This window comes from Oculina patagonica, chromosome 3 (assembly GCF_052425735.1).
Source record: "Oculina patagonica isolate OP01 chromosome 3, crgOcupat, whole genome shotgun sequence".
Taxonomy (NCBI): Eukaryota; Metazoa; Cnidaria; class Anthozoa; order Scleractinia; family Oculinidae; genus Oculina; species Oculina patagonica.
In genome coordinates, this window is record NC_135760.1 from 28,046,766 (window position 1) to 28,067,016 (window position 20,251).

The 20,251-nt window shown below is 37.2% G+C and overlaps 1 protein-coding gene across 1 annotated transcript; it reads left to right on the forward strand.

Moving 5' to 3' along the window:
* The first annotated feature begins 37 nt into the window (after positions 1 to 37).
* On the forward strand, positions 38 to 17,614 carry LOC144647394 (TLC domain-containing protein 3A-like). Its single transcript, XM_078507199.1, has 5 exons — positions 38 to 196; positions 359 to 442; positions 10,667 to 10,874; positions 14,658 to 14,753; positions 16,280 to 17,614. Exons 1-5 carry the CDS (start codon positions 69 to 71, stop codon positions 16,634 to 16,636), a joined length of 873 nt encoding a protein of 290 aa, XP_078363325.1. The 5' UTR covers positions 38 to 68; the 3' UTR covers positions 16,637 to 17,614.
* Positions 17,615 to 20,251: the final 2,637 nt, after the last annotated feature.

A 20,251-nucleotide genomic window follows, 5' to 3' on the forward strand; every position in this document is an offset into this window, starting at 1 on the left:
CGATGACCCCCGACTGACCCCCGAGCACTGACAGCATTTTCGCGTGCATGTGAAATCACGTCGCGAAAATGGTGGGGTTGTACTTGTTTACTGCCGGCTTCTTCGCTTTTCCGTTGTCCCACATACTCTTCACATATCTTCAAAAGTTTATTTTTCCAAGACTAAATTATGTCGACAGATTTGCCATTAGCACACGGTAGGTGAAGAACTGCAGATTTTTTTTTTGAAGCGACCGAGTGACAAACTTTTAATATCGCCGATGCACTGTTTGGAATATTTCTCATACTTTTATAGGGTATATTTTAAAGGAGTCGAATAACTTTTAACTTCAAACGTTTTTCTTTTTAAATTTGTACAGGCTTGTTTCGTCCCTTCAAGCACTAGCTGCTTCCATCGTTGGTTTAAAAGTTGTTTTCACTTCTGCCGACATTATGCTGCACAGGTAAAAAAGCGACTTCCGTGAACAATTAATTACTTCAACTGATAAGCTGTCATTTTCAACATTTTGCTGTTGATTATTTGCCGTTTCGAGAGCTTGTCTGTTTTGCTATTGTTGCGAACATTCACTCGCAAACGATATCATACGCTTCTATACCTTACTTTTTTGCCTCTTTTCGACAACCCTTGAACATCTGTTGACAGTCGAGGTAAATTTAGACAAATTGTTTGTTTTGATCTCCGAGTCTGAGAAACAGGTGAATTTTGGGAGCATACGCTCTATTCAAACTATCGCGCCTTTAGAATTTGAAATTTAAGCTAATACCTTCACTGTTAGCTTCCACCAAAGAGGGAGAGATGAAATACTTCTTTAATTTATTTTTTGGTGTAAAAAAGGTAATTAATGACCACCGAAATTTTCGTAACACCCATTTCTGTGCGCGTTTTGTCATGTATTATAAATCGCCTTAATAGCAACAATCCTTTTTGTGATTTGACATCATACAGGCGAGTATCTTTACAAATAAACAACAGAAGATATTTAGCTGTGGCTTGAAAGTTTATCTAATCCAAAGTCAGCGGGAAACAAATTTTACCACCCAATTTGATATGCTATACTCAAAATTTAGCGTATCTGATCACAGGATAGGTTTGGAAATTTTGGCGGATATTGCTTTTACGGTCTTTAACTTCAAGTTAAATTGTAGGTCTCGGATGAATATGTTATGAATATGTAAACCTCGCTCTTGCAAGATATTTTTTTTCAATTTTTCGTTTTAATTAAGGTTATCATTCTTTTGTACTAAACCACAAATGCACACAGGCTTTGAGATCAAGAGAAAGGCCGGCTTAGGGCCTCTTCACATGAGCCCGGTTTACGAGCTGTCTCAGTTACCAGGACGGATTTTGACCTCTGTTCATATGGAAAATTTTAGCCCGGTTGACGGGGATAAAATTCAAGAAACGAAGGCAAAATGGCGACACATAAAGTTGCATCTTTCGCGACTATCGTAGCTTTATTGACCCTGCATGTAACTTTATTAATAAAGCTAATTCGTATATTTCTGAAGTGGAAATAGATACAAGGCAAAATTAAACCATTTGGACCGCCCAATTACGAAAGGGAAGCTAAGTATTTTCTCAAAAAAAGTTGCGTCCCGGCGACCGGGCTGGAGCGTTCATATGGGAAAATATTCTTCCCGGTTGTCGAGATCTCGGTTGCAGAAACCGAGATATCGGTAACCGGGCTGGCCCACCTTCTCATATGAACACATCCAAAATTTTACAAGAAAATAGGAGTGAGCCGAGATCTCGGTAACTGGGCCAGCCCGGTCAACCGGGATCATATGAAGAGGCCCTTAATATTAAAAATAATCTGCATCTTGTTAATTAAAACTTGCAGAATATTAAAAACTGAACCATACACAAAAGAATTAATTACAATCGATAGATCAACAAGGTGATTTACACAATAAATCTATATTTTTATATATAGTTCCCTGGGAATATATCTAAATAAACTACTCCATAAATCAGGACACACCACTTTCTTTGTTGGCAAAAAGAGAGATTTATTTAATTTCCCATAGTGACGAAACAAACCAATATGGACAACAGAAATAAACCCCCAAACAAAGTATTGGGAAGTCCCGCAAGTCAGAAATTAAAACATAATAAGGTGATCTTATTAACCCAGAAACATCAAGTTTCCTATAAAAGACCGTTTTCTAAAACATTGAGCGGTCTTTATATCATTTGTGAAACTTATTTGCAAAGAATTTTGATCTAATTTTGCATTGAGGTGTGTTTAAATAAAGAAATCTGCCAGCTGGTAGTGATATTTTAACATAGCAACATCCATAAAACGGTTGTTTACAATAAAAAGGTTGCTTACAAATTAGAGACAATTCAACATATTTCAAATAGACTTTAAAGGAAAGCTTGGAAGTGAAACGCAATGAGAAAACAACTATCATTGTCTTGAACATCGTTCCAATTTCCATTTCATAGTAAGCCCATTTTCCCAAGCTACCATTACCATGACTTGTGTGTAATTTGGTGTTGAATGTAACATTAATGTAATTTCTCTTAATCCACGACCCTTGCTTTCCACCCCCCTCCCCCGCTTGGTTCCCCCCCCCCCCCCACCGTTGGAAGGGCTACTTTGGTCTCTTAAGGTCGTGGGGGATACCTACAGCATGAATAAATTCATGAAGCAAAATTCTGCTTGACCCGCATCTTTTAAAACGCTTATTTCTCAGCTAGCTGTTATGGGTGCAATTTATAAGGCTCAAATTTTACAGAGACAAAAATATGATGAAAGATTATCAATGTCATCTTTTATTTGGTAGAATGCATTTAACAGCGATGCTATAGCCTCGTTAGTACCAAATTGGGAAGAACATGATTTTGTGGCAGAGTTTGCGGAACGAGTAGGAGACAGCACACTGTGATCTTGTCAAAAACTTAAATCAGTCAGTACCTCTAGAGTGTCATAACAGAAGCGGATTTTTTAATTTAAAGCTTAGTGCCAGGAAGTTATGATGGTTTAAGTGTGCAAATTTGAATTGAATGCCTTGGAGCATCTTTAATCTTAAAGCACTCTTTTAAAATTCCTCTTCTGTTGTGACAGTCACTACACTGTACTAGTATTCATAGTTTGCATATCTGCAGTGGCAAGACATGAAGTTCTGTATCTGCGCTTAATTATTCTCTGCCACAAAATTGTCAAAGTCCAAACTTTGAGATTTCTGATCAGAGGTGTCCCAACCTACCTAAACACGATCATTTTCCGGACCTTGATAATTTATCCGGATTTCTCGATTATCTGGACTTTGTTCTCTGGTCCCAATTTTTTCATGAATATTTTATATGCAGTCACATTCAAGACCAGATATAGTACACATGTACTTGCTTTTACTAAGTTCTACGGTGATTTAAACATTATTTCAAGGTGGTTTACCTGACAAAAAAAACTTTGAAAACCTCTGATGTGTAGTTTCAAATCGAACAACATTTAATACTTCGGCAGGCAACTTCATTATTCAGTTTTCACTATAGCCTAACATTCACACAAAAAAATTTGCTTTCTGTCTTTGCTTACTTGTGTTATACTAAAGTTTACAAGACAAAATGTCTTAATTTAGAATGACTAAATCCTTCTATGGAATCGAAAACATCGTGGAGTGTTCTTTATTAGTTTAGTTACTTTATTAGTTTACCTATGTAGTGACGTCACCGGACAGCATTATGCCCAGATGTGTTCAGATGTCCCTTTTGGCGAGCAGGTGAGCACAGAGGGATGTCCGAAGTTCAGGCTACCGGAGGTCCAAATTGTTTGCGAACGAAGTGACACGTTTTCATCACCTTTTTCTGAGAAAAACTGCCTCGAAATGATCAATTCATCGCTATTATGAAGTAACTTTTCTGTTTTATGCGCAAAAATGCTCCAAAAGATGCGGAGGATGCGGAAATTAGCGAACTATGCAGATCTGCACCACTGCATCCTGTCAGATGCCCTGGTTTTATTTTTGGCTCATTAATATTCATACTTTTGATTATCTGAACTCTCGATTATTCGGACTATTTAGCCTTAAGGACGTTCGCGCTAATTGTTTATGCGCATCCCTACTGCGCACGTAATTCATGTCGCAACGCCGTGCCACACCATACTTTGAGCGCGCGCGCTGAGTAAACTTTCTAAGAACATATAGGGTGCAGGGACCGCGGAGGGGGAGGGGCTGGTAGGGCTATAGCCCTACCACTTTTTTGGTTGGGTTGATATTTTAGGGCTCATGAAAATGATAATGTAATATATAGCTATAGGCAAGCCGAAAAGCGGAGCTCCACATTTATTTAAAAAATGACCTAAATGGATAAAAACTAAACCTTGCCCACGCGGAATCTATCGAAACTGCGTTCAGAAAGTAAAAACATCATGGAATTTTCTGTCATAAAATCAGGCTCAGCAATTCAGTAGAGGTTGCTAGCTTGCATCAGGGTCCTGTCTCTTTCTTCAGCGGACTTGATCTATGTAGTGTTTAGCTTCGTTTTAACACAATCATTTGCTATTTAAAAGTTATTATATTCTTGATGATGACAGCCGCAGATTCAACAGCAAACAACAGAAACAAGCAAACTGTACTTGCACAAGGAATATCATTCGCAATTATTTCGGATCTCCTCGTAAACAATTTTCGTTTTCCACAATTTCACGGACTGATATAGATGACTTTTGAGGACATCTTGGGAGAAAGAATTTTCTCTGTCGCTCTTTTTACTCGCGGTTTCATTCAGCCTACACAGCAAACACCGTGCAACAAATTTCCCGCGTTTTCTTATTATAACTTCGTTGAGATCTAACTGAAACGTCCACATCAGCCAGTCGATAGAAAATAACGTCAATTGCTCGTTGTACGGCTACGAAAAATGCGACCAGAGACCAACAAAATTAAAATTTAACCGTGCAGCGATGAACGAGAGCTAAAAAAATTTTGGAGTAAAGGCGCATTGAGGTTTCGATACACTCACACTTAAAAAAAAAACAAAAAAAAAAAACAAAATAGGGCACTTGGATAATAAGCCTCTCAGATCTTTTGCTGTGTAGTGTCGCTGAGTAATTTTACCCGTTATCTACATTTTGTCTTGCCCTGCGAGCTTTATTTGCTGTTTGTAATTTCCTTTCTTTTTTCAGCCACGGGCGGGAAACCTCCTCGTCCCCAGGCCTAATTTGTGCGTACGTACGGGGGTGGCGGCGACCCCCAAATTTTTTCGGCTCGATGGATAACCATTTGCTTATGGATGCTTCGCTCGTCGCGCCTTCTGTGCGCGCGGGAGCTCCGCTATGAATTTTCACATGATAAATAGCGGAAAAGTGACCCCTAATGTTTGCTTGTCTTAGCCAGCTTTTTAGCCCTACCACTTCAAAATGGTCTCCGCGGTCCCTGGGGTGAGTTGCCGTGAGTTCCGCTTGCTTCGCCTGCAATTTGCTCTCTTAAATGGTCGGTGACCCCTACTTTTTTCTTAATGGACTACTTTTGTTAATTGATATCTATGTTTTGTGAGAAAATAATAAAAATCTATCGAGTGGAAGTTTGATTTTTTTGTCACACTGACGGTTTAAATTCCACTTTTTAAGCTTTCCTTTTTGCCGTACGACAGTTTCAAATTCGTTTTTCCAGGGTTAAATTTTACAAAAAGATGGCAAAACTAAGAATTATTTACGCAACAGAGGCACTTCTACAAAATGTGATTAAGATCGTTAGCCTCCGTTTACTCATCTTCGATATTTTTAACCGCAAACCCTGCAAACCATGCTGAATTACCGTGCGCCAATTTTTCAAAATCAGGTTAGTTTTCCACACACTTTTTCTCTGAAACGAAGTCGGTGACCCCAACTTTTTTTGGAATTTTTGACACAAGTAACACATTATCTGATCGCAACAAAAAAATTAAAGAAATCTATCGAGTAGAAAAATTTTGGCGCGAACGTCCTTAAGTCCCAACAAGTCAGGATAATCGAGGTTCCACTGTAACTATATATTCCATGCTTTTATGGTGTGATCGAACAATGCGTTTTTAAAAAGGACTTAAAAAACTCATTAATAATTCATAAAGAAAATACAAAAGAAATTAATGTTTAATGAGTGTCTTAAGTTTATATCTGATAAAGGCACGGCTAAACTTTACGCCCAATTTTCTAGGCCAAAATAACCCCAAATCTAAATATTTGTTAGTGCAAGAATGAGTTGATCTACATCAGAAGATTTTTAAGCCATTCAATAAATGAGCAGTTCCTGTTTTATCAAGTCTAAAACACTCGGCTGCGCCTCGTGTTTTAAACTTGATAAAACACTGCTGCTCATTTATTAAACATTACATGATTGTAGTAAAACTACTTTAAAGCATGATTTCTTGGATATATAAGCACAAACAGGCAGATCATATAAAGCAGGGCTGCAAATAACAGTCGGTCATCAGACTTAAGCCGACCAAAATTTGCTCATGTCTGACAAAATCCCAATATTGTCGGACATGATGTGTGGACAATTTTTTGATCGTAAATCATTTTACGGCAACGATGAATAATAATATGTCCGACCACAATTTAGTTTTGTCCGACCAAGATGGTGTCTTAGTAGGCCTAGGACATATGTCCTTTCAAGTAAAAAAAAAATATATTTGCAGCCCTGTAAAGGGTTTCAACCATGCAAATGTTCTGAAATTTTCAGAATTGAAAAAATACACCATTTTATAGGTAATAAACCTAAAACATATTAAATTTATTAAATAATTGCCCTATTTTGAAGTTAATATTACCTAATATTAGTTATTATAGGGTCTAATTTTCAATAAATATATTACTCAAAACACTGTTTTTAGAGATTTGTTACCTGGAAAACTAGGACAATTGATACCATTTTTAGGGCTATGCATCTCCAAAAATGACACCCTTTCAGGGAAAACAAAAACTAAAAATATTGTGTAAGGGTAAACTTTATTTCTTTTGTGTAGCAATGGAAGTTTAACTTCCTGTTTTGGGCATATGTCATGTCTTTTTTGGTATATAAAAGGGGTACCTTTTTTCAGGGTGCCTTTTCTGTCAAAATGGTATATATACTAGTTATGCAACGCTTTCGAGTGGTATACTATGGAATATCCCACGAGTCACTTGTATTTTCTCGGTATACACACGAGCCTTTAGGCGAGTGTGTATATACGAAGAAAATACAAGTGACAAGTGGGATATTCCATAGTATACCATGAGAAAGTGTTGTGTAACTATTTTCTACCATGCCATAGAAAATACGCTTACTTAATTTCATCGAGAATAAGATCGCAGGGCATGATGGGAAGGTTGGGTTGAATACCGTCGAATATACAACGGCTTTCCTGTATTCTGATTGGCTGTATTGTCTATGGCATGGTATAAAAAAGGGTTAAAGGGGTTTAATTTTTATGTATCCTCCCGCCCCGGCCCCCAGGGTCAAAATAGGCAATCCAATTTATCCTATCCCACAGCACATACCTATACTGTCGATTGCATCTATACCTGTGAACACACGCGCCAAAAACATGTTTTCACATTCCGGTTTCGAAATGGCGGAAAGATTAGATATAGAAACTTCTTCTAAGAAAATGATGCTGATCTGTGTCGATATGCATACACAGGTTCACGTGAATCATTTCTAGTGTAAAGTTTCACCCGTACTAAGTATTTATGGGAGTATTTTGAGTGCAAAAAATCGCGTTTCGGTCTGCTAAACTTCAAAGTTTGACACCTGAAACGCTGACGTTTGACGTCATTTGAAAACATGTTTTTAGCGCGTGCGTTCACAGGTAGATGCAATCGACAGGCCATGTATGGCCATGTATGAGAGAACCCCCACCTGGGCCAGATTACTCAAAAAAGTTTTATTTGGGAAGGCTTAGCCTTAAGCCCTAACCCCTTTACACTTTTATAATACCATTTTGACAGAAGTTGTACCCCTTTCGTATACCATTTACTGATAAAAGGTACCCCTTTCATATACCTGAAAGACATGGCATAAACTTAGAACATGACGTTTTCTTGTACATGTTATTTTCAAGTAGCGCTTAATACCGGTAAATTAAAATAGTACATGCAGCCATAAATTGCATCTGTTCAAAATATTTTAATTTAAGGCCCTTAATTAACCCTTTCAGTGCTAAATTTCTCCAAAAACGGGTATTTTTTCTACTGTTAAACTGAATTTTTGATGCTACGATCCTGAATTTCCTATAACTTTGCTTAAAAAGCACTTTTCCACAATGCATGATGAAGATTCCATCGAAAAATGTACAAAATTGTACTTTGGCGTACGTGCATAAGCCAAAATTTGGACTTGTTTTTTTTTTCTCCTTTTTTTGTTTTGGGAAATCGTTTCTATTTTTTTTTCTTGCTCCTTTTCCTTTCGTTTCTCTCGGCTTTGTTATTTCCACTTCTTTCTACTGTATCCGTACCCGTCCTTTCTTTAGACCAAAAAAGTTTTGATTAAAACATTGGTAAATCCTGAAAAGAGGACCTCGATCTTTTACAGGTGTTTTGGCCTGTTTAAGCACCGATTTTGCACTAAAAAGTGATTGACTTTTTCTTGATTACCTCTGTCAGGATGCGACCGATGCGCAAAATGAATAGTTCTTTGAAAAGGTCAAACCTATTAAGCCCTATCAGATGCTTATCACTAAAATCTGCTGACTTTCAAATTGATGACGTCACAAGTGGTTCATTGACTGCTCCTCCAAATGTCGAGAAAAGTCGACTTTAGCAGTGAAAGAACTAAAAAACCTTAATTACAGATTTCCATACCCTTTTGTATACCTAAACTTGTGACATCCCTACCCTTTTATATACCTGAATCCTGAAAGATACCCCTTTTGGGCGGAGCCTCTATTTTTCTTGTGTGATTGGTCGAATCCACCAAAACAGTTTGATACCATTTAGCCTAAACAAGACCTGGATGGTTTAAAATGTTGGCTTTCTTTTCTCAATCAATCAATCAATCAATCAATCAATCAATCAGTCAATTTATTAAAATTGTGATGCAGGATATAGGTTGCCCTCCATATCCAAGCCAGAGGCTCATGTCATGTCAAAACGCATGAACACCCTAAGTGAGACTAGAATTAATTCACACCCTTAATTAGGTGAGGCATACAATGACATCCCTGTCCTTTTCATATGGGGTGTGCCGCTTTAGTCTCCAAGACTCTGGACCTATTCCAGAGAAAAAAAGCTGAATTTGTGACCCTGTTGCAGACAAACATTGCAAAATAGGTACCCTGTTCCAAACAATATCCACTACGTAAATATATGCAGATAGCTATAAAAACACTGGCCTAATATCACAAAGCGCTCACCTGACTTTGTCTGTGACTCGGAGGAGATAAATCGATGAGAAGAGCGGAGTTTCATAGCTAAACTTGGTCTGGGAAAAAAATCAACCCTGTTCCAGAGTCAAAAGGCTGAATTCTATACCCTCATCCCGGGGGGGGGGGGGGGTACTCCCATAAATTTCGGATAGGGGTGTGCCGCCAAGGTTCTTAAACCCTGACCCTATTTAAGGATAAAGAAAGCGAAAATTGATACCCTTTTTAAGGCCCAAAACCGAAAAATGACACCCTATTCAAGAGAGACACACAAGAGAAGCGTTCCGTGACGACCCAAATAACGGCTAACCGCGCACGGCAAGACACAAATCTTTATAAATTCGCTTTTCTAATACCTAAACAGAAAATTCAGTTTTAAGATATCTTTTTTTTCGTTTAGCTGGGCATTTATTTTAGCTAATAGAATTTAGGTACCCTATCTAAGGATCACACCGGGAACACATTGCCAAAAGGAGCAAAAATGATACCCTATTTAAGGACCGAGAACCTCAAAAACCATACCCTATCGGGCAGCACATACCTATATAGGCCACATATGGGAGTACCCGCCCCCCCCCCCCCCGGGACCCTGCTCCAGAGTCAGAGAGGCAAAAAGCATGCCCTGTTGAGCGGCACATATCCGTATAGCCCTTTTATGGGAGTAGTCCCCCCAGAGACCTTGTTGAAACAAGTTGGAGAAAAGAAGAGGTGTTTCTGAACTTCCAGCTTCCTATACCTTTTACTCTCTGGTTCCCATCTCTCTTTTTGCTATTTTTATTGCAAAATTTTATGCAATATAGCAAATTTCTTCTGGTTTCTTTTAGTTCCTATTTTTTTTCAACTCTCCAAGTTAAGTCCATTTTAGTCGCCATGATGACTGAAATTTTGAAGCTAGCGACTTAATTGAAACCGAGGTCGCCAGCCTGGCGACTTAAATTGATAAGTAAGATTAAAATTGTAAACTTAATTTAGCCACTAGAATTTTTTACTGGCGACTGAACTTGAGCAGTCGGTGGCCAAGTGGCCACTGAGGAAAAAAAATGAACTTGGGGAGGGTTGTCTTAGGAATCCCACTTTCTGATCCCTCTCTTTAAATGCCTCCTTTTCAGACTTCTGAGATCAAAAGCTTGCATATTTGTAACTTGTCAGTAGTTCTGTCAAAGAGTTCACTTTACATATACCCGGTATGTGGAAAGCATATGGGTGCTTTTGGGGTGATAAATTAAATGAAAATACTGGTAATGGCTTCATTTACTTGTCCTTTGTTTTTGTTTTTTGCCTGATTATACCCTCTTGGGAATCACTAGGAGTGGTCTTAATTAAATATTGTATATTGCAGGCAACCAATCTTAGTTCTTTATGGATGCTTTGGACTGAGTTATTTCTACTATGATGTGGTGGCGATGTTTATTGGAGCCTATCTAGAGGATAAACAGGAAGATCCAGAGAGAAGCCTGCACTACATATGGACAAAGTTCTACAGAAAGAAGAAACTCATCATTCTGCATCACTTTCTTCTCCCTATAGTAGGGTTTCCAGCTATAACTGTAAGTATCTATATCTTAATATATGTTTTGATCAGTTGATGGTATTTATGAGGCCTTACATAGGGGGTAGCTGTATCGCAATGTTGCATGCTTCTGAGGACTACGTTATGTATTGTCATATATGTGACCCTCCACGGGAAAACAGGGAAAAAGGTGAACGCACGGACACGCGTGTCATGGCACGGCACGCTAAGCGTGTCACACATCGCACGGATATGCGCATATTTAATAAGTAAAACAAAGAATGACACGGTTGATATTGTTTCACACGCTAAAGCTTTTATCTAAGGGCAGTGTGCTATTTGACACGCTTAACGTGCGATATGACATGCGTGCGAAAGGACACGCTGGGACACGCTTGCGATAAGACACGCTTCGCAAACCAGCCTTCGTTTGTAGCTTTTACATCCGTTTAACTTCTTATGGCACGAACGGGTCGAAGCTATCTAAAGAAAAACATGCTAGACAAAAAAATGCTTTTCAATTTTTTGCTATCATACGAAGACAAACAAGGTCGCATAACTTACGTACTTACCCGACGAACGTGCATAACAGTAAGCTAATTCCAGATCGTACGAGGCTTATGCATGAGGCGAAAATAAAATTATCCGTCCCAATTATCTGCCTTGGGCGGGAAAGTAGCAATCGCTGCTTTTTTATATTTTTTTTTTTTAACAATACCAGCAAAATATTATACACTTATGGTACTTCTCCGTTTCCCGTTTCCTCGGCCGCGCAAAAACTGGGACAATAACTATGTTGTCAACATGGCGAATCAGTCGGCGGGTGAAACGTAGTGACAACGTTTGTGCCAAGAAATTTGGCTTCAGTTTCTAACAACATTAGGGTTAATGACTTCACCTTTACACACTTATTTGAATTCTTCTTGTGCCATCTGAAATCATTGATGTTTATCTTCAATGCATCGACAACATTGCCGAAAGTGAGGGATGCTTTCGCAAACCTGGGACACGTAAGCTTTTGTTGGCTTAATCTCCGTTTAGCGATTTAAAGAACGTCAAATGTAGCTGAAAAAAATTTACTGTCGTACTTTGAAATTGATACTCAACTAAAAGGCTCGCTTCGTCGAAAATATGCGATTCAATGTTCGTTTGCTTTATTCGAAAGTCGGCTTATACGGCTGCCGGGTAAAGCTTGTACGTGTGACAGTTTTACAAGACGAGAGAACGGTAAGTTAAACCTTTCTCTTGGACACGGCTAGCGTGTCATTTTGCACACTTGAATTGCGTGCTATTTGACACGCTGGTGTGCCATTTCGCACAGTACAGTGCCACACGCACAGACGCGCCGTCGTGCGCAACAACAAAATTATTAGGCGGGACACGCGCCGAAGCGGTGGCCTCCAGAGCGCAGGCGTGCCCCCCCCGTCCGACAGTGTCCGCGAGGAGGCCGGTCCGGCCCACCAAAAAGGAGGACCAGCGCGAGGTGGAGGAGCCTAGCCCAGGCGAGAAAGAAGGGAAGACACAAAAAGAGAATGGCATTTACCGTTTTAAAAGATCTTCTTTCGTTTATGAGATATTCACGTTTTTGTGTTATGCAAATTAGGAAAGTGATGATGTCATAAATAATGTTCCACTTAACAATTAGACTACGAGCCCAAGTTTTCTATGAAAACACGCTCATAGAAAACGAGGGCGAGTAGTCTAATTGTTTTAGTAGAAACTCTAAAGGATTGCAGTCCAAAACCTACAATATTGTGCACTTTGAAGACAAAAATCAAGAAAATTTACCGCTTAAAGAGCTACGCGAGCGCGCGACTGTTTTCTATCGGCGAATAGAAATCAGTGGGAGAACCAATCAGATTCGCGGATTTCCATTAGAACACAGCTGAGTTTCTACTAATAAAAGATAGATCACAAAATCAAGGATATCTCTGAAAATATAAAGGTGATATTTCTGAAACTTAACATCAGTAGTGACCTTCCTTAAAGGTGCAAGATGGCTCATACTATGATGTAACCATGGCAACACTCTTGGTTCCAGGCTCTTTCTGTCATAAACCAAATATCTCAATTTGCAACCCTTTAAAGTGGGACAGAGGGTCCAGCTTGGAACACACATAATGCCTTATTACCCTAACTCTCCTCATTAGCTTGTTGGGAGTGGATCATCTTTGATTAAGCAAAAACTGGGGATATTAGTATTAATTAAAATAGGTATTTGCAGCAAAACTGTTGCCAAAGCAACGGCACGACAGGTGTCATTTTGTGTCTTTTGTGGTGTACAAGTACATTAATCGTGCCAAGTTTGAAGAACACAGCTCAAATATTCCAAGAGATATTTTTGATTCATGCTTCATCTTTTTGTGGAACAATTTTAAAGTGACATCATCACTCCCCTACAGAAAAGGAAAAAAACTTTTGAAAAAAGGAAAATGCCATTCTTCTTTTTTTTTTCTAAAAGCCTTTAAAATAACCAGCAATTATTCTTTACTTCATTAAGGCACTTTAAGAGAAACTGTAATTTGTCAGAGGGACTTAGTCACACCTGTGAATGTCAGGCTAAGCAAAACTTAATCATTTTGTACCAGTGCATATATTTTGAATTTGTATTTTTGAATTTGAATTTTGAATTTGCAAAGTGCCTCCATGAAAACGCAAGTTTTTGTCTTCGTGGAACACAGACTTTCCATGGATTTGTGAAGATAAACCTATTTTTTCCGATTTGTCACTGTCTTTTGTCTCCGCTGGCTTGGGAGAAAAATCAAAGTCTCTTTGAGATATCGACGTTTTTGCATGAAGTATGAGTCGAAGGTTTATCCTGTGCATTGTTCTTCGAACTTATCATTACAGTTTCTTTGTAGTTTAATTTAACAATTCCCTATCTTCACGGAGGAAATGCAGCCATATAATTTTGTCAAAAATGGCTCGTTCGCGCCGGGTATTTATACACATATTCCTTAACATTACACAAATAAACAGTGCAAATTTCAGCGAGATCTGACAATTCTATACTTTAAAACTGCAAGGACCTTTCGAGGCAGTCGATTATGGCAGCGAAATTAGCAAATGAAACAGCAAAATATGCGTTCGACGCTTTGTTTTTGCGACGCTATATTTGAATTGTTATAGGTAGACCGCCGTTCAATGTGTTCAAGGCCGTATCGTTACGATTGCTCCATGAAAAGGCACGAAAAAAAATACGGAGAGTTTACAAATATGTGGTTCCAAATTTTGTCTACTAACCCCTATTCTACCATTTTAGCTTGTAAACAAGCAAAAACGTCGAAAAAAATGAAAACCATGCTTGAAAGTTCTGGCTAGTAGAATATTGGTTTTGGCTAGTGTTCATCAAAGGTGTCACTAGCCACTAGGCTAGTTAGCAAAAAAGTTAGTCTCCAGCCCTGCCTTTAGTGTGCAAGACGTTTGTCATTTGTAGCGCTTATTAAAACAATACAGCCATAAATTGCGTCTGTTCGAAATATTTTAATTAAAGGCCCTTTTAAATAGCCAAAATGACAGATTTCCATACCCTTTCATATACCTAAACTCGTGAAATCCCTACCCTTTTACATACCTGAAGCCTGAAAAAGGTACCCCTTACGGGCGGAGCCTCCCCATATAGGCCATTATAGGGAGTACCCCCCCCCCCCCGGGTAACCGCTATTCTCCTTCCTTTTGCTTGTAAACAAGCAAAAAAGTCAAGAAAAGATCATTGAAATATAAAAGTAAGTACTAGTTTAAAGCTTAAATCACATTGGTATACTGATTAGGAAAACAGTTTACTATGTGTACAATAATGGTTGGTAATTTTTCTCTATAGATATGGAGGAAGAATAAAGGGGACTTTTTCTTAGCTTGTGTATATCTTAATGAGATGAGCACACCATTCTTGTCTTTTAAAGCAGTTTTAGAAAAGGTAGGTTCCAATTTGTTGTGAACACTGGGCTAGTGGAGATATCATTGAACGAGTGTAAAACAACTTTAAATGTAATAGTTTATGTTTTAGCACTCACAATTAGTTCATTTATCATACATTGTAGTCACTAGCTGTCTTCCCATTGCCCATTGGCTAAGAGCCTACAGCTAATGCTGGGAATCCATGCAACCCCGCGCAACCTACAGATGGGGGAATAATCTGCTAGCAGATTATCTGTCGATTGCGCGCTTAATGCATGATTTCCAAGAGCACTGTTCCAGGCATCTGGCGGTGAAGGAAATTCACAGTTCGTCGATTCACTTCTTCAACCGAAAAAATAGTTTGACCAAAGTTCAAAAATTGCTGGACATGCAATAAACTTTCGGAAAATACAAAATGACTAACAACAATTGGGAAGGAACTATTCCATGATTAGTAGGCGCGACGACCAGCCGGAATTAACACAAGTTTTGAAACAGGTTGAAATTGTTTATCATTACTTCCTTTTCCTGAAAAACAATGTATAATAAAACAATTATTAGATTTGGTTTATGTGATATTCGAATAATCAAGGTCTCTGTAAGTGTTATCAGCCTCAGCCTTCGGGTTTGGCTGATAACACTTACCTCCACCTTGATTGTTCCGGATATCACAAAAACCTCATCCAATAATTGTTTATTGAATGATATACCAGTATGTGTGTGACCTAACAAAACCTACAGACTAGTTCAAACTTTTGTTTTGATTTGTTGTTAGAAATAATAATTTGTTGACATCTATTGTTGATTAAGGCCTTACACTTGACATGGCAAAATAAACAACAGCTGTTTTAGCACCTGAGTTTCAAAAAATAATATTAGACCTGATTTTAAAATTGATTTTATTTATAATGGTGTAATAATATTTTAATGGGGATTACAATATACCAGAGAGAGTATATAATCCAGTGTGCTTGTCTTCTCCAAGAACACAACACAATATGACCATGGGCAGCTGCATGCAGACATGGAGTTAAAGGCCTGCACAACACATGCTGCTACTAATACTGGCATACAACATTGTTCACTTGATGTTGCCAAGTGCAACATTTCACAAAACATTGCTGACAAGGCAAGATAGTTCTGATCATGACCACCAAAATGGAAACGAAAACCTGAACTTGAGTTTATGAGAGGAATATTAACTACCTGTTTTAAGTGCTCTTTAATTTGCTCTTTGAGAAGCCCGGAAAGTTGAAAAAGAGAAAGAATTTTAATTATTGTGTTTTAATTAGAGAGTGGATGACCAAAAAGCAGAAAATAGCTAATAGTTCAGTCACATCATTGCAGCAGCAATGTTGACAATAGTGGACACCCATTAAAATGGTTACAATAATGCAGTAGTAGAAGAAGGAGATTCTACTTCTGCTACATTATATTGCACCCAACAATTTCCTATGCCTTGACCCATATATGTAGGTGTCTAAACATGTCCATGCAGTTAAATTTGTTTCAGCCAATCTGATGACCTTTTTATTTCTTTTTCAGCTTGGGAAGAGAAAATCAGCCTTGTACGTAGGAAATGGTGTTCTTTTGGCAACTATGTTTCTGTTTTGTCGAGTGCTTATCTATCCTTACATGTACTGGTGCTATTCCAAATATGCTAATATTCCTTTTCTTGAGACTCCATTTAAAGTACCACTATTCTGCAATACATTTTGTTTTTTCCTCCTGAGTGTACAAGTGTACTGGTTTCTTGTCATAATGCGTGGAGTCTTAAGGTTCTTCCAGCGGCCCACAAATATGCCAAAAACACTTATTTCAAAAGTAAATGGGGAAAACGGTTACTTGCATAAAAATCATAGCAATTCTGTTTACAATAACGCTAATGAAAAGATGAAGTAACAGCTGGGGCCAATTTAATTTGCACCTGTACATGATGTTACATTAATCTTACATTTTTATGAATATTCAAGACGTCAGGATTGTACAGAATCTTGATGCTAATATACTCAATATTAATGGAATGGGTGTAAAAATAATTGAATTGAAAAAGTACCTTAAGGTAACTATTGTTAGTGGCTACTAATAATTTAGTGATTTTAGCGAGTTGGGCTCAAATTGCTAACTTTAGTGCTCGGTAAAATTTGTCTCTGTCAAACTTAATACTCATTAAATTTAAGTGCATCCCCTCCTACCGCAAAGGGAAACATAAGCATAATCGACTTGAAAAGTTCTTTTAAAAATAGATGTTGGTACAGTTTGTTCTTTCTGGTAATGCATTAATGTTTGTTCAATTTCAAGTGAGTTTGTTCTTTTACCTAACGTTTATTTCATCTCCGCTACATTAATTGTATATGTTCATTAAAAACTAGCCGCTTAAAATAGTAACCTTAAGGAAGTTAAGGTACTACACTGATAAACTGCCGTCAAAAAAGCCAAATTTGGTAAAATATTTATAAATTATAGAGAAAATATTCATTTTTTTTTTTCATTTGAAAGTAAAAGAGAGAAGTTAAGCAAAGAACCTGGAAGTTATTTGAGACCCCTTGCCTTGGTAGTAGGGTGACAAGCTATGGAGCTTAAAGTGCATTATTTTGCTATAATTTCTCAGTTTTTGACTTATTTATAAACATTCAAACATGGAGTGTCCACGAGTCAGAGACATTATTTATAAAAATTATTGTAATGATAAAAATTGATATTTAATAACCTGAAGTTGTAATGTTCCTATTCTGACAACAATCTGTTTTTAAATAATCGTTACAGAACACTTCAGGATGTTCCATAATTATCTTTAAAATGTTGACTTTTTATATTTATTGTATTGCAAACCACAGTGTAATAAAAGTGCTGTAAATTTGTATATTTATCAATGTAGAAGGCATTTAAATAGTTTGAAAAAAATTTAATTGGACATTTTTTATTTATTCATATTTATTGTTATTATTTTGCGGTGATATACTTTATCGACCTTAAGAGGCAAACAGAGTTAAGAAGCGTTAAAACTTTTTGGTTATGGTTATTTTTGGTGGCATTTATTATGCAAGGATATTTATCATATAAAGCTTCAAGTTGCGACCCTTATATTTTAAGATTGTGAAGTGAGCTGGTATTCCTTGGTGGTACACCTAGGCCTATTGAATGATGAGAATCAGTCACATGGTAAGGTTCAAATACATGACATCATGCAGTACCTCTGGCAGGTTTATTTGAACCTGACATTTATTTGGGGTTTAATTGGCATTTAATTAAGAACATATGATGCTGGAAGCTGTTCTATCAACTGAGGTCTGCTGCAAGAAATTGAACAAAACAAATTAAATTAAATTTAGTGATCAATTCTGACAATATTGTTAAGTTACCGTAATACCAGGGCACACTACTAAATATAATAGTTGGATGTTCCTCCAGTCAAAACTAGAGTGTGGTAACAATTATTATACAAATAATACCTTATTATAGGAATTTTATTGATGTAAACACGTTAACTATAAGCAACTAACCAGAACTTTTCTTAGATTCGCGTTAATTTTATAACACATAAATTTTGTTCACATTGTTAAAATGCTTGGTATTATTCCTATGAAAAGGTAGTTGTGATCCAGTAGTAATGTGCCATAAACCAGTGATGTAACCAGAAAATTCTGTGGCGGATTCTTTTTTTTTTTCAGTGTTAAGCAAGGCAGTAACCAGACCTTTAATGCTATATAGACAAGGCAAGATATTGCTAGGGGGTTCTGGGGGCATCAGCCATCCAGAAAATTTTGAAATCAAGAAGCTCTGGCACATTTTGTTTGTCATCTTTCATAAGGTATTCTTGAGAAAAATCAATCTTGTTCAACTTGGCTTTATTTTCCCAACAAAACATATTTTTGTCCTGTTTTGGGTTCAAATCTAGACAGTACCTCGTCTTGCCTCTTGCTAGTTACAGCCCTGTTAAGAATCTTGTTTGAAATGGGAATTTTCAACACAGCAGCATTCTCATGCAGACATCTTAATATTTATTATTATCTTATATTTATCTTATTTACATACAGTAAACTACTTATTTATTGTTGATGGGATTGAACAGTAGTCATGAGCTGAACATCGTTGGCTAAATCAAAAACTTGTAATTATTTAGTTAAGAACTGTAATTGCAACTTCCAATTCTCAATCATTACATTCACTTTTACTTTAATTTAATGGAATACCATCAAATCAAGTTTGGATCCGGCTTAAAATCTTCTTCCTGCAACTTTAGTTGTATGTCACAGGTCTCATTAGTGAGGTTTAAGCTGCATAACTGAATTCATTTACTGTGCAGTAGTTAATGGCTGAAAACAGTTTTTCAATCTTTGGAGTACCCAAACCGTTGCAGTTAACAAGCTCAAATTTGGCAGTTAAAATCAACCAAAAAAGTTGAATTCAGCTCGATTTCAGGAAATTCAGTCATTAGATTTTTTCATCATTTGTGTACACAACAAACTTGGAAAAATTCTGAGATTTTACAGTCAAAATACTCAGTGCGTGCCGCCTAATATTTCAAACATTCAAATTCAACTTAATTATTGCAAATCATCCAACCGTAAACATGCAAATTCGCGAACCTGTCAAAAATTAACCAATCAAATTGGTTTATTTTTGACAGGTTCATGTGTTTCCAGTTGGATGATTTGCAATATTCAAATTGAATTTAAATGCAATCGGTTCGCCATTAATCAAAACTATTCCAGAATATTAGGCAGCACCCGCTGAGTATTTTGACTGTAATATGAAGAAGTAAAGTTTTAACATAGGGAATTTTTATCTTTCACAGCTTCATGTTTTATCGTAATGTCCTAGAATGTTTAAAAACTCCTTTGTTAAATTTCTGATTTATTTGTTATCAACAGTTACAATGCTTTCCTAAGTATGACCTTGCAAAATTTCTTTAAATTCTAATGACGGGTTTGTAAGAAATCGTGCCTTTTTGGAAAGACTAAAATGTGCGATTGCAGCTTTTTTATCAACTGCCCACGCGCAGCATTTAAATTTTGTTTGTCTCAAAGCCTTGAGCACGCGCCACCTTAAACTGATGTTAAGTTTCTTTTCTGAATAGATTATTGATTGCTTGAATGCGTTGTGGTAGATATAATCAGTTTTTCAGTAGTTTTGTGCAGGTAAACGTTTTATGGCACATGCAAATAGCTTGCATGTGGAAGTCTCTTTGCAGGAGATATGATAGCATTTTGATTACATATGTGTTTAGCTGTATACATATATAATTACTGAAAAAGCCAATAAAAAGCATTTGCTGGTTTACTTTGTGTGGTGTTATTTACTATGATTGCTGAAACCATACCATCTGTAACATGATAATTCCATCAAGTTACAAAAATAAGTTGAATCCTGGGAGAACAAGCATGCAATGTTACACAACCTTTTTGAGTTTATGAGTATTGCTATAACTCAACAAAAACACAGAGAAAATGTTTTCTGTTTCATTTAGAAACTAATGGGAGGTGATGAGAAACCTGAGATCAACCTTCACAGAAA